Raw genomic sequence first — 14,699 nt, forward strand, 5'->3', positions numbered from 1 at the left:
TACGCTGACTACGCAGGGCTGCCGTGGGGACACTATGCTGACTACGCTAGGTAGCCATTGGGCTATGCTGACAACATAGATTAGCCTAAGCTGATAATGAAGCGTAGGCTGGCGCCATGATAATACACAAGTGCCAATGCATATTTTGACTAAACTGTATGGCAAGTTTTGTTGTGCTTTATATACAGACTCTGTCACACACAAATATACAAGTATTGTATTAGCTCAGTATCCTGGTGCAGCTAAGTTGCATCACTAAAGGTGCAGATACATGCTGCGATAATTGGATGTGTTTTGGTCCCAAATGTATTGCACGCAAATTGCATGCAATGTGTTCGAAATCTAGTTTAAAAAAGTATGTGCAGCACATACTTTTCATGCGATGGGATGTACATCCCATCGCACCCGCAAATCGCAGCATGTTTGGGCACCTTAAGATGCATTTCTGGCAAAAATGAAATACCGGTTTCTTGCAGAGTTGCATTGGACCTTACAGCTAGGCCATGATTATGGGCATTCTCTTTAGCCTGATTATAGGTTCCAGGTGCCCTAGGCTAATACTTCTGTAGCTCCCCATATAATACTGCTAAACAAACTTGTGATGAAGGTTATACAACTGGCATGTAGGATCTAAAATTATATTTAACTACTGTTTGTGGACAAACAGCAGTGAATCCTGTCCTCGACCACATAAGTGACACCGAGGATAAGACATAAACACAATTTACACAATTTAACTTAATACAATACGAATTTTTTGCCCTAGGTGTGCCGTGAACAGAATTCTGATACTCAGGAGCACCGTGAATGGAAAAAAAAATTGGGAACCACTGGTTTTAGGTATTTAGGTATAATTTACAAAGATAGGAGTTCAATTGAAGATGGGATGTTGCCAATGCATCTAATTAGATGCTACTTCTTATTTATTTAGCATCTTATAGAAGATAATAGATAGAATCTGATTGGCTGCTATGGGCAACATCCCATCCTAGAAAATGTGAACTGAGGACCGAGTTTGAGAACCTCTGTTATAAAAGTTATCGCTAATTTTGGCCCTTCTGAGCAATCACTTATATTATTGTTAAGTGTGTACGCTCAATATAATTAATGATGCACCCTTATGTGGGTCATTAATGACCACATCATCTGCACCGCATGCTTAACCTTGACTATATCCTCACCAATACATGTAAAGAGTGTGGACCCAATGACGGGACTGAACGATATTCGTTTGTAAGGGAGTTTCAATGATATCATTAACAGTATGGTTCCTTAATGATATTGTCTAGTGTGTATGGGGCTCCTGAGAAACAGCCATTAAAATAAAATACCCAAGACTTCCTCAGAAGCTTTAACTATCTGTTTGTATTTATCCTGACTTAATAGTAATTGGTATTTACTAGAAGTCGCAGTCCTGCCTACTTTATCTGCTACCTAGATGTTACTTTTTCTGTCATGAATACCTATATTTTCTTATAACATATGTTCTGTTACATACATGTTATAACAATATATCTCTTGATTTTTTTCCTCACATCTAAAATTCATAGCACTGTATTTATTCACTATCTGCCCAATTAATTCCTTTGTGATCACACATTGTAACATGGCATGTGAACTTTTATTGCATCTATTCGTAGACTAATCTTTTAAAAACGTCCTCTCTTGCATTGATTAATATGACAAGATGTTCCAGAGCACAGGGAGATTCTGCACTTGTGCTTCTCTGAGCAGAAGATGTTCTTTGTTGTGTAAGACAATAAGTAAGAGCTTTGCTAAAGTAAACACCTGAGTACAGTGGGGCACAGAGTGCTGGTTTTTAATGGCGCAGAATCCCATCTACTCTTCATACTGTTATTCATTTAATGGGCTTGTCTATATGGTATATGCAAGAGTCACAGCCATCGCTGTAGGCAGTGTGTAGAAGGAAGTGTAATCTTTACCCAAAGCACTTTTAATTATATTTTCTTCAAGGGTTTCTTAAAGCCAAGCCTGGGAATCCTACGTTCTTTGCAGTTGGTCTGCAGATATGTTGGCTATAATTGTGTTCTCAGACAGGGGAAAAAACAAAACAAAACAAAAAAGTTAGGAACTAGACTGACCTAATGTCCTCCTCACAGCAGAATGTTAAGAGTTTCAAAGCTGCAAAAGTTTATCATAACATGTCACTTTATTACAGGCAAAGTGGTATATATTGAAACATATTATCATTTTTAATAAAGACAGTAGTTCTCAAAAAACAACCTGAGGCACAGGGAATCAGACCCTGATTTAGGTGCAACTGGAGAAATGCTCTGGTTCACGTTTTCCATCAAAGCACAAAATGCTTATTATAACACTGATAGGAGAAGCGTATTAGTCCCATTTTCTACTGTGTTTGTAATTTGCAGATGTTTCATTTGATCTATTTTATTATTTTACTCGTAATCTAGAACATTTTCCAAAACTGTACTGTACATTAAACTACACCAAAAATCATGGAGACCAGAGATGGAAGGCGTTGTCCCCAATCCGTTTTCCAGTGATTAATGGAGAACCAACATTAGAAAGAGGGTGTCTACTCTTTGAATTGGCGGGGCCCCTTAGAATTTATTCTCTGTGTACCTGTGTACACTATACAATGTTACCATGTGTTATTGAAAACGTGTCTTCTGTATGTGAGTGGAAGGGCACTATCTGTCCTTTTATGCCCAAAAATACACTGCAGTCAGTAAGCACCTACATTTTAAAGAGGGTACATCTGTTGTCCCCCCAGTAGCTATTGTGTGGTGAACATTGGGGTATCCAGGCATTAGATCTACAGTGTCTAGGTAGATAATCAAAATGTCGACGTGCTCAAAAGGTCGACATTATTTTTTGTAACGAAAAAATAAAACAGACTAGTTCATACTTTACCATCCACGTGGGCATAGAGTTAGAATATAAAAGTGTACACTTAGAGTTAGAATATAAAAGTGTCCATGCCGACCTATATCGACATAGACAATAAATATTAAACCTTATGTTGACCTTTTGAACATATTAACCTTTTGACTGTCGACCCTTTGACCCTGTCAACCTTTTGACTGTCAACTTTTACCCTGTCGACCATTTTATTGTAGACCTAGACACTGTAGATCTAAAAGACCATAACCGATCACCAGTTTGCTTACTTTACACTACAGAAAACACATTTTTCCATATATATGAGTGGTAGTGCACACCCATAGCTCAACTGTACATAGAAACATAGAATTTGAAGGCAGATAAGAACCATTTGGCCCATCTAGTCTGCCCCTTTTTTATCCTTCAGGTAATCTCAACCCTTTTTGATCCTTATTTCTTTGTAAGGATATTCATATGCCTATCTCAAGCATGTTTAAATTGTTCTACTGTCTTAGCCTCTACCACCTCTGATGGGAGGCTATTCCACTTATCCACTACCCTTTCTGTGAAGTAATTCTTTCTAACATTTCCCCTGAACCTACCTCCCTCCAGTTTCAGTGCATGTCCTCGTGTTCTTTTACTTCTTTTCCTTTGAAGAAAATTTCCCTCCTGTACTATGTTAAAACCCTTGATTTATTTGAAGATTTCTATCATGTCCCCCCTTTCCCTTCTCTGCTCCAAACTATACATGATAAGATATTTTAGTCTTTCCAGGTAAGTTGTGTGATGTAGGCCATGCACCATGTTAGTTGCCTTTCTTTGTACACTCTCTAATGTATTTATATGGTCTCCAGAACTGGACACAGTATTCCAGATGAGGCCGTACCAATGACCTATAAAGTGGCATTATTACTTCTTATTTTCTGCTACTGATTCCTCTCCCTATGCAACCAAGCATCTGACTAGCCTTCCTCATTTCTTTGCTACATTGCTTTCCTGTCTTTAAGTCACTTGAAATAGTGAGTCCTAGATCCCTTTCCTTCCCAGTAGTTTCCATTATAGTACCCTTGATACTATATTGAGCCTTTGGGTTTTTGAGTCCCAAGTGCATAATTTTGCATTTGTTAGCTTTAAACTGTAGTTGCTATGCTCTTGACCAATTCTCAAGTTTACCTAGATCATTAGTCATTTGATTTACCCCTCAGGGTGTGACTGCATACTTTCCCTTCAATACCATTTGCAATGTCACTAGCAAAGATTTAAAAGAGCACTGGTCCAAGTACAGATCCCTGGGGTACTCCACTGGTAACATGTCCCTCCTTAGAATGCACTCCATTTACTACAACTGTCTGTTTCCTATCCTGCAACCAGGTTCTTATCCATTTGTTTTATAATCTAATCCCACATTTTCAAGTTTATTTAGCAGTCTTCGATGTGGGACAGTGTCAAATGCCTCATCTATGCCCCCGCCTTCATCTATTATTATGGTCACGGCGTCAAAAAAGTCAATAAGATTTGTTTGGAATGATCTCCCTGTAGTAAAACCATGCTGTTTTGGATCCTGTAAGTTGTTTAATTTAAGATATTCCACTGTTCTTTATTTTAATAGTGTTTCCATTAATTTTCCTACTACTGATGTAAGGTTCACTGGTTTGTAGTTACTTGCTTCTTCTTTGCTTCCACTTTTGTGCAGTGGAACTACATTTGCTCTTTTCCAGTCCTCTGAAACTGCACCTGTATCTAGTGACTGGTTGAATAAATCTGTTAATTGCGCTACCAGCACATCTTTTAGTTCTTTTAGTATCCTTGGATGAATAACGTCTGGCCCCATTGATTTATCCACTTTCAGTCTTGAGAGTTCTGTTAGGACTTTCTCCTTAGTAAATACACATAGGAGCAACCCCATCTAAGTCCCTAGTTTCAAATGATGTAGCCTCTTAGCACCTATTGTTTAGCAATCACCTGTGATTTCAAGACAGTATCACTCGGTGCAGCAGAATTATTTATGTTCTTCACATACTATAGCTCTGTGACAGCAATTGTGCAGTACCTCCCCCATACTGGCCAGCACACTCTTTGGTGAACTCATGTTTGAAATAGAGAACGCCTCTTACTAACTTTATGCCCCCTAAATGTATTGTCTGGAGATCACCAGGCAATGTACCCTTTCAGGTCTGATCGCTGCTGAGCAAATGTGCAGTCACCAGCTAACAGGTAGACAACACCACATTATAGAGAAATCCCACCTTGCGAATTAATGTGGTCACCCAGCAGGTGCACAGTTGTAGTCATTAGTCACTGACACATTTTTAAAGATCCACAGGAGAAGCTAATTAAATAACTTTTGAGTTTGGGGGTTATGCTGGTTCACTCCTTCTGACAAATTCCTTCTTAAATGGACAAAACCATGTGCACTGCAAAGGGGGGGGAGGCAGATGTAAAATGTGCAGAGAGATTTAAATTTGGGCGAGTTATTTTGTTTCTGTGCAGGGAAAATACTGACTGCTTTATTTTTACACTGCAATATAGATCTCACTTTGAAGTAAAACCCCACCCAAATCTAACTCTCTCTGCACAAGTAACATCTACCCCTCCTGCAGTGCATATGGTTTTGTCCATTTGTTAGAACCACTGGTCTACATTCTTCTATACAATCCAACGCCAGTGACACTGCTCCCCTACTCCCCTGTTCCATATTACCATTACCTTGTGGGCCCAGAACCTGCACACTACTAATAACAAAAATTAGAACAGTGCAGTGGGGTTGCTTGTTAGGCCTTTGAGCCCCTCAAGCAGCCTAGCCCCAAAGCAGTTGCTTCCTATAGTTCTGACACTGAAAGCAGTTTACCAATTCTATGCCCTGACATTAGTCATGATAAGGTGTATCTCCTGCGTTAAACACAGGGTGCAGTGCAGTCAGTTGAATAACGATGTTATTCGTGATCTCAAGAAAAGGGGTCGTATACTTGAAAGACGATGGAGGAAGACAAACCTGGCAGAGGATAAATTAAATCTAATCAAACACATTGGAATATACCAATCAACAATCACCCGCAAGAAAACAGTGTTCCTTTCAAATGAGATCATGACAGCAAAAAATAGGCCCGCTCAGCTTTTCCGTACAGTGGAGATGCTTTGCAAACCAGCATGCCTGCAGCCTGATGTAACCCTCTCGCAGTCAAGATGCAATGAGTTTGCTAAATTCTTTGCAGATAAAGTATCTATCATCCGGGCTGGAATCCCCACAGTGACACCAAAGGAGTTCCAACAGACCAAGCCTACCAGTTTAAGACACTTGCCTTCATGGGACATCTTTGACCAAGTGGATGTACAATACATTGCTGGAATTTCCAAACTGTTGCGTCCCTCCTCCTGTGATCTGGACCCTGCCCCATCCAAGCTTCTTTTAGGGTGTATGGAAATAATCGGCCCTGCATTTGCAAAAATAGTTCAATGCTCTTTGCAGACAGGCGTTTTTCCCGAACCACTAAAGGAAGCAATAGTCAGACCACTTCTTAAAAAATCTAATTTAGACCCTGACTGCATGACCAACTACAGGCCAGTATCAAATCTTCCTTTTCTAGGAAAGGTTATTGAGAAAGTGATTGCAACTCAACTAGAGACCCACCTGTTAACCCATGACATTTATGATCCATTCCAGTCAGGATTCAGGAGAAGACATAGCACAGAAACAGCTCTGGTATGTGTGCTCAATGATCTTCTAAATGCAAGGGATAGAGGAGACTGTTCAATCCTAATCCTTCTGGACCTCTCTGCAGCATTTGACACCATTGACCATGGGATTCTAATTGAGCGCCTGAAGAATTTCTGTGGCCTGGGTGGCACAGTCCTTAGCTGGTTCAAATCATTTCTCGCTGGCAGGTCACAGAGAGTTGCATCGGGAGTATACTCTTCACTCGTTGTCTTGTGGTGTCCCACAGGGCTCTATACTATCTCCCATGCTTTTTGCAGTATACATGCTTCCACTTGGTGACATAATCAGACGTCACGGCCTGGTCTACCACTGCTATGCAGATGATACCCAACTGTACCTGTCCTTTGCTCCAGGCACTGATAACACAATAACAACCTTAAATGGCTGCTTAGCTGAGCTCCAGGAGTGGATGAGTGCCAGTTGGCTGAGACTGAACCCAGATAAAACAGAAGTCCTGATGATAAATCACAGGACAAGACGGCAGCATAGCCAACTGACAGGTCTTAAGCTGGGGGGCACAGCACTAAAAAACTCTGATCATGTGCGGAATCTTGGTGTTGTCCTGGATAATGGCCTGACACTTAAACATCAGGTGTCAGCCACAATCAAATCCTCATTCTTTCATCTGAGAAACATAGCCAGAATCAAGCATTTAATTCCATCAGAAGACATTCCTAAAGTCATACATGCATTTATATCATCACGACTAGACTACTGCAATGCTCTCTACCTGGGTCTTCCAGCAAAATAATTGCACCGCTTGCAGCTGGTACAAAATGCAGCTGCCAGACTATTAACTAACCAGCCCCGCTCCTGCCACATAACTCCCTTTCTCTACTCCCTTCACTGGCTACCTGTAAAATGGCGAATCGTTTTCAAGATTGGCTTACTCACTTTCAAGGCCCTACATGACCAGGGCCCAAGGTACCTGCAGCAGCTGCTGATCCCTTACTGTCCTACTCGATTACTACGATCCACTGAAGAAGGACTACTAACAGTACCCAGAATCTCCCTGAATTCATCTGGGGGTCAAACTTTCAACTTTGCTGCTCCAACTCTGTGGAACTGTCTTCCTCGCACAGTGCGAGAAGCGCCCACTATAGAATCCTTTAAAAATAGACTAAAGACATACTTATTTACTCAAGCATTTCACTGACATCTACTGTTAAGCTTGTTTTGTATTTCGAGCTGTAAAGACAATGTGTGAAGCACTTTGAGTCCTATTGGGAGAAAAGTGCTATATAAATATCATTATTATTATTATTATTATTATTATTATTATTATTATTATTAATTAAATTCCCCCAAATTGAATTTTTTTTACAATGGGGCTGTAGCCATTGTCACATGTACTGATATCAGTGAAATCTTTGAAGATGGCTTTGCATAGCGCAAAGCTCCCCCCCACCGCTGACAGCGCCGGGCGGGGGGAAAGCATACACACTGAGAGGCTTTCCCTTTATCGCTGTCCATACACGCTGGGCATAATCGCTCTGTGTGTAGAGACCTTTAGCTGCCCATGTATTCCCAGCATAAAATAAAAGCGCTGCAGATTAAATCATATTTGTATAAAACGAACATTTTCTCACATCAAATGCAGAAAAGTATAAACATTGTTATTGTGCATACATATAAGTGTAAGTTTTATTTTCATTGACTATTTATTATGTCAAGTAAATATTGTCAGCCATAGTAATTAGACTAAAGCACTGTATAAACCACCTCCTATTCCCTGGTGTGCTTAATACCATTTATCTGTCACTGGCACTCATCTCAGAACATTATATATATTACTTACTTCACAACCAGTTAGGCGTATTTAGCCATAGAACATGTGTGACTAAATACACAGAAAGTGCCAAGTGACAAAGGCTGCAACCTTCAGTGGCTGAATTCAAAACTTTTATTCTTGCCAGCAATATGCAGCTCTTTCCACTATATTTGTTTTAAGCTTCATTTTCATCATGAAACTGTTGTCATCAAATATAACAGAATGCATGGAGAAAGGCTGCCCTTCACTTCAACTTTTCAATTAGAATAGTGGGTAATGTGTGCTGTCAGTGTGAAGTAGATACAATATGTTTGTCCTGCACACAACAGGAGAGTGAATAGGAACATCTGGCCATAGCCTCGATTAAACTGCAAAGGCATCTGTTTACCTCTCGGCTCTGTGACACTGATGGTTCTGAGCTTAAAATATACAGGATGCTTTATCTGTGGCCTAATTTGCACTGCATCGTGAGGTACACTCTATGGAAGTAACTGTAATCTCTTTGGGCGACCCAAGGAATGGTGCGAAACAAAAGGTAGCAGGAGAGAGACTTTTGTATGCTCAGAGCCTTCAAGGCTCATAAATCTAGCAACATATTCAAAATTCTTGCCTGGACAAATCCTAGGAGCTGAGCTGTGAAGTAATAATGTATAACAGGAGAGAGGCAAGTGTTTCCACACGCAGATTTCTTTAGCAATAATGGTACATTCTAAAATGGCTGTTATCTCTTCTTGAATAAAGCTATACATATTATTATAACTCAGTAGCATAAGGAAAGTATTATATGGACCAGTCATTTTATTTTTATCTTCGTTCACGGATAGTTATAGCAAGTACATTCATTTATTATATACTGTAGGTCATATATGATGGTTCACACAAAAAGTGAGTTTGTTTTGTTGTTTTCGCAACAGTAAATGCCAGCAGGGTGTGGTTGGAGTTTGTGGAGGACCAGTTATGAGTTTCAACATTTTTTTTTTGCCAAAAACTGCATATTAACCGGGGAGAAGTACTGAATGCCAACTCCACAAAACCATTAACATTAAACAAAAGTGCAGCCTAGCACTCGTAGTCAGTTCAATAAATATTAATAGCTATTATTTTAGACTTAATCATATGCTATTGATGTGGAAATTATTACATGTTCAAACTGTCTTTTTCAAAGTATAAAATAGCTGCAAAATTCATTTCAGATTATCACTATTTGATTAAATTTATATCTAAAGCTCAATAGCTCTAGATAGAATTGCAACACCAAATGCAACAGATTATAATTTATATCTACTTTATGTATTTAAATATGTTTCTTTAGTTAGAGGATGTATACTATCATGGTTATATATACTATCATGTTTTGACACAGATACTAATGTCCCTGTGTTAAAACATGATAATGGCTTACACATATACAATGTACAATATCTTCTATCTACAGTGTACCACTTTCATAGTCCAAGGGATTTTGCTCAGGGAGTCATCTGCCACACACTCCACTTCTGTATTCAACAAAGTGGATAGTGAGTAAGGCAAGTGATCTATCTGTTTGTTTTAGGGAATACATATGTTGGTCCAGCAGCCGGGATGCCTGCGGTCACAAGACAGACAGTGACATTCCAATGAACAGAGTTTGTATACCTACCTTCCATCCCCCATTACTTACTCCCCCTACTTGATGCCTAACCTTCCCCACTCAAGACCAACCCCTAACCCTTTTCCTCAGTACCTAACACTCCCTGGTAGTGTCTAACCACCCCACTCTAACCCCTGCAGCATAACCCTAACTCTCCCAGTGCCTAAACCTTAACCCCCCTGCCCCAATGGTCTAATGGTAACATAGTCTGGCATATTTGCGTTTGAGATGCTGGCTGTCAGGATTCCAGCGTCAGCATCTCCAGTGATGTCTTTATTCTGGCATTCGTGTTGTGGCCGCCACTCAAGATTCCAATGCATCCTTGTTTTAGATCTTCAGATTTATAGTACAATACTGGATGTGTTTAAGTTATTTGCATATGACAGTCATGGAAAGTCCAATGAGATTGTATATGGGGGAAATTTACTAAGATGGGAATAAGACTTCACATCAGATCCTGTCTACTATCTTTTAGAGGATGCTAAATAAATAAGAAGTTGATTCTGGTTGGTTACCCATAGCAGCATCACATGTGAAGTCTTATTCCCATCTTAGTAACTTTCCCCCAATGGGTATAAGGTATATAGAGACTCTCCATTATTTATAGAGCTTTATTATTTTTCTGTTTCATTTTGGGGACTTTGATAAACACTCTAAAGATACTTATCATTGGGGATTGGATAACTTATCACATGACATTTCACCACATTCCTCTGTTGTCTATTTTAACGGAGGTTTTAGTTTATAGACGTACTGTAAATGTATTAAAATGTAATTTTTTTTCAATTGTCAGCCCAGAGTTACACATGTAGTGCCCTGGTCTTTTGTGAGACATTGTAAGTAAGGTTTAGGAATTGAGCATGTAGGACTGGGCTCGGGGATTGGGAATTGGTATTATGGACGAGCATAGAGATTCAGGATTGAGGTTATAGTTTTCATCTTGTACTAAATTAGTACATTAACCTGGAACCAAAATGAACTTGTTATAAGTCCAAGGCCAAATCTTAGTGCCCAATTTCATTCCAAAACCTGGAATATGGTAACAATTACATTTATACATAATTTATGATTTATTAGTAATGCATAAATGTTTGGTCTTGCCTGACAGGTACACATTTATTTGCACTTTTCATACCTGCCATTGTTGGCACATAGTACAGTTATCGTACACAGCCTCTGGGGGGAAAAAAAACTACATTAAACAATTTTCATACATGCTATAAAACCGTTCCCCAGGCTATTTTTTCATTGGTGTTTTTATATCTGTTCTACTCTGTAAAGTTGATTTTAAATAACATGTGTTTGCACTGTAACATCATGTAAAACTTAACTTGTGTAACCGCAATTCTGTTAACATTCTAAAATAATATTTATTAACATTTGGTGTTACATTTATGATTTTATTACATATTATTTTAAAAAATCGTATGTCCCTAACAATTTTCCAAATATTTGCTCAGCTGTGTTGGTGTTATGCAAAAAATTGAATCTTAAATGTAAAATAAACAGAACAAAATCTCAGGGGCTGGAAAACAGTGTCGTATTTTTTTTCTCATTTTGAAAATTATATATGTAGCAGAATATTTTTATTTGTAAAAAAAAAAAGAGGTAGATTTGAAAGTACTTCCAACAAAGATGTTTCACAGCAAATTAAACCTCCAAGAATGCCCTGTTAAGGTCCATACACACTGGGCGACTATGCACAGCGTGTATGGACAGCGATGACCATGTTCATCACTGGGGGGGAAGCCGCTCAGTGTATACACACTGAGTGGCTTTCCCCCGGCACCGTCATCGGGGAGAGGACGGCTTTGCCTAGCACAGAGCGAAGCAAAGCCGTCCTCAAAGCAGTGCTCATAACTCATCGCCGGGCCATACACACTGGGCTGCTTTGGGCTGAAAGCCACTCAAACTGGGTGTTTTGAGTGACTTTCAGCTCAAAGTCGCCCAGTGTGTATGGGCCTTAAGACTTCTAAAGTATGCTTGTAGCCTTCTTAACACTTTATAAACACATCCTTATAAAATGAACAATGTTAATGTTTTAGCTATTGAAGATGAGCACAAAGTGGAAGAAACAAAACTCACTTTTTACTAAAGTAAAATACAAAACAATCTTTATGTTGAGCTAGTTATGCCAAAAGTTGTTAAACATGAGAACCGTTCATACACGCATTTTTGCTCTTTTGGGCTTAGCCAAATAATTATCTGTAGCTCACTATTTGTTAATGGACCTGCCAGTCCTAGCGGTATATTTAATAAAGTAGTTGTTGCCTATAGTAGCCAATCAGATTCTGGATATTTATCTAGCACCTTCTGGAAGAAAATAGCTAGAATCTTGTTGCTATGGGCAACATCTACTATTCTGTAAACCTACACTTTATTATATATGCCCCCTAATGTGCTGTGATTTCACTTGGCGACAGCTGACAAAACACCAGTTGACTGCGTTGGGCATTACTTTTGTGTACATGTTATTGAAAATGCATGCATTGGGCGGCTTGAGATAGTGGTTGGTTTGCAATCAAAAAATTAGAATGAGTGTTGTTTTCTCCAATAATAACCTGTGAGGTGTGGATTTCATTCTATCGATTTTGCAAATGGTTTAAACAAGCAATCTTAAATATTAAAATTGGCCTAGTGCATACTTGTCTACCTTTATAGTATCCTCTCTGCAGTTTTTCCGGGGACTGGGCCTGTCGCCAGTAAGCCCCACCCCCCGGTAAATTAAACTATTCATGGCTCTTAGAGGAGGGGGTAGTACTAAATTATGCAATTTGCGTCATTTTAGCCCTGCCCCTCCTTAATGAGCCGCGAATGCCAGTATTTCACCGTCAGGGGGAGGGGATGCGGGGACAGATGCATGGGTCACCACTTAAGGTGGGAGTCTTGCCCACCCTTACAGGGGGCCCGATTTTGGGGACCCTCCTGGCCATTCTGGGAGGGTACGTATGAGTGTTGTCTTTTACATTATTGTCAAAACAGATTTATTGGAATCACACCCATGCCTGCATCTCATAGGCTATTATATAAGGCCCATAATCTCTTCGCAACAGTAAACGCTTAATGTTTTCTTATAACAAAACAGCTTTGATAAGATTGAATTGATTTTTGTCCTTTAAAAAGTTTTTTATTGTACCGTTTCTAGGTGGAAATAGTGACTCATACTGGACCTCACAGACGATTGTGGATGGGACCTCAGTTTCAGTTTAAAACTATCCATCCCTCTGGGCAAACAACAGTGATTTCATCTAGTTCTTCGGTGCTTCACTCACACGGCCCAAGTGATACTCCACAGCCTTTGCTGGAGTTTGACACAGATGACCTTGATCTAAACAGCCTAAGGTAGAAATCAGTATTTTTTTTATTAAGACTATTTTGAAGTAACATCTATGTATATACCGGTTGAGTATCCCTTATACAAAATGCTCGGGAAAAGAAGAATTTTGTCTAATGGATTACTCGATAGTTTGGAATGTTTTTATATTTTAATGAGGTATCTTGCATTTATGTTGTATAAACACATCAAACACATGAAATACACACAAATATATATTATTTGTGCATGAAACAAGGTTTTAAAACATGAAACAAAGTTTGTGTACTATCGCAGACGCTAAATGTGAATACCAAGCAATCATGTCTTTGTGCATATTTAGTTACATGTTATTTCCCCAGTAGTGCCAGTTACAGATGTCCCCAGTACATGTTTAGCAAAAAATAAAAATAATTTTGAAAACTATAGTTTTCGGAAAAATTGTCTGAAATAAATCTCTATAACTCAAAACCCTGATGAAGTCCCAGAAGGCGTAGAAACGCGTTGTGTTTTCTTGTTTGCTATATTCAAGTTTGGAAAAAATGGGAGGGTCACCAAAGGTGGCCCAAGGGCGCCTGAGAGGAGTTGTTTGGCTGGAGCAGCGGTCTCGGAGCTTGGGAAGTCTAACCCAAGGAAAGGTCTCAAATCCCCTTTCTTTCCATTTGCTATATTCAAGTGTCTGAATTACCAGAAACTATTCCATTGTCATTTGAAATGTTGCCATTAATGTTTGAATAAGAGATTTTTTAATAAATATTTGAAATATATGGACTTCTTTTACATGCTTTTGAGAAGATAAATATTGTAAGGCTTTTCTGATCTAATAGTAAGATCAACACTAGGGGCGCCATCTTACAACTGTACGCCACATTTTTTCCCATCCCCGTCAAATGGGATTTTGTAAGCGAGGCAGTCTACATAATCACTTATAGTACCTGTGGGCGCGAAACAAGGGTCTGTTCTCAATATATATATATATATATAAACTATTGTAAAGCGCAACGGAATCTGCTGCGCTATATAAGAAACTGCAAATAAATAAATAAATATATATATATATATATGTTCAAAAAAGAGTAGAGGAGGAGCGCTCCATAGTGTGAAACAGTAACAATTTATTGAGCAATAATAGCCAGATACCGAGACATATGACAAGACTCGTACCGAGGGTAAAACGGCAGTGGGCTGGTTACCACGTGATATATATCAAATAGCCTGGCAAACTCCTACCGCCGTCCGGGGCTCTGAGGTGGACACACGATCTCCCGCTGCAGACGCAGCGTGTCGGACCCACAAGCAGGAACAGACGCAGGATGGAGAGGCACAGGTGAGCAGCGGCAACAACGTCACCAAGGCACGCCCTAACGCGTTTCGTCAGGAGACTTCGTCAGAGGGCGTGCCTGGT

The 14,699-nt window shown here is 39.5% G+C and overlaps 1 protein-coding gene across 4 annotated transcripts in view; it reads left to right on the plus strand.

Moving 5' to 3' along the window:
* BCAS3 (BCAS3 microtubule associated cell migration factor) overlaps positions 1-14,699 on the plus strand; it is a 1,098,472-nt gene that overhangs the window by 587,940 nt on the left and 495,833 nt on the right. For all 4 annotated transcript variants that reach the window (XM_083173740.1, XM_083173742.1, XM_083173743.1 and 1 more), the window contains one exon: positions 13,127-13,323. In XM_083173740.1, coding sequence (XP_083029866.1) covers positions 13,127-13,323 — 197 coding nt within the window. The remainder of the gene's footprint in view (positions 1-13,126; positions 13,324-14,699) is intronic.

This window comes from Crinia signifera, chromosome 2 (assembly GCF_055691185.1).
Source record: "Crinia signifera chromosome 2, ASM5569118v1, whole genome shotgun sequence".
Lineage (NCBI taxonomy): Eukaryota > Metazoa > Chordata > Amphibia > Anura > Myobatrachidae > Crinia > Crinia signifera.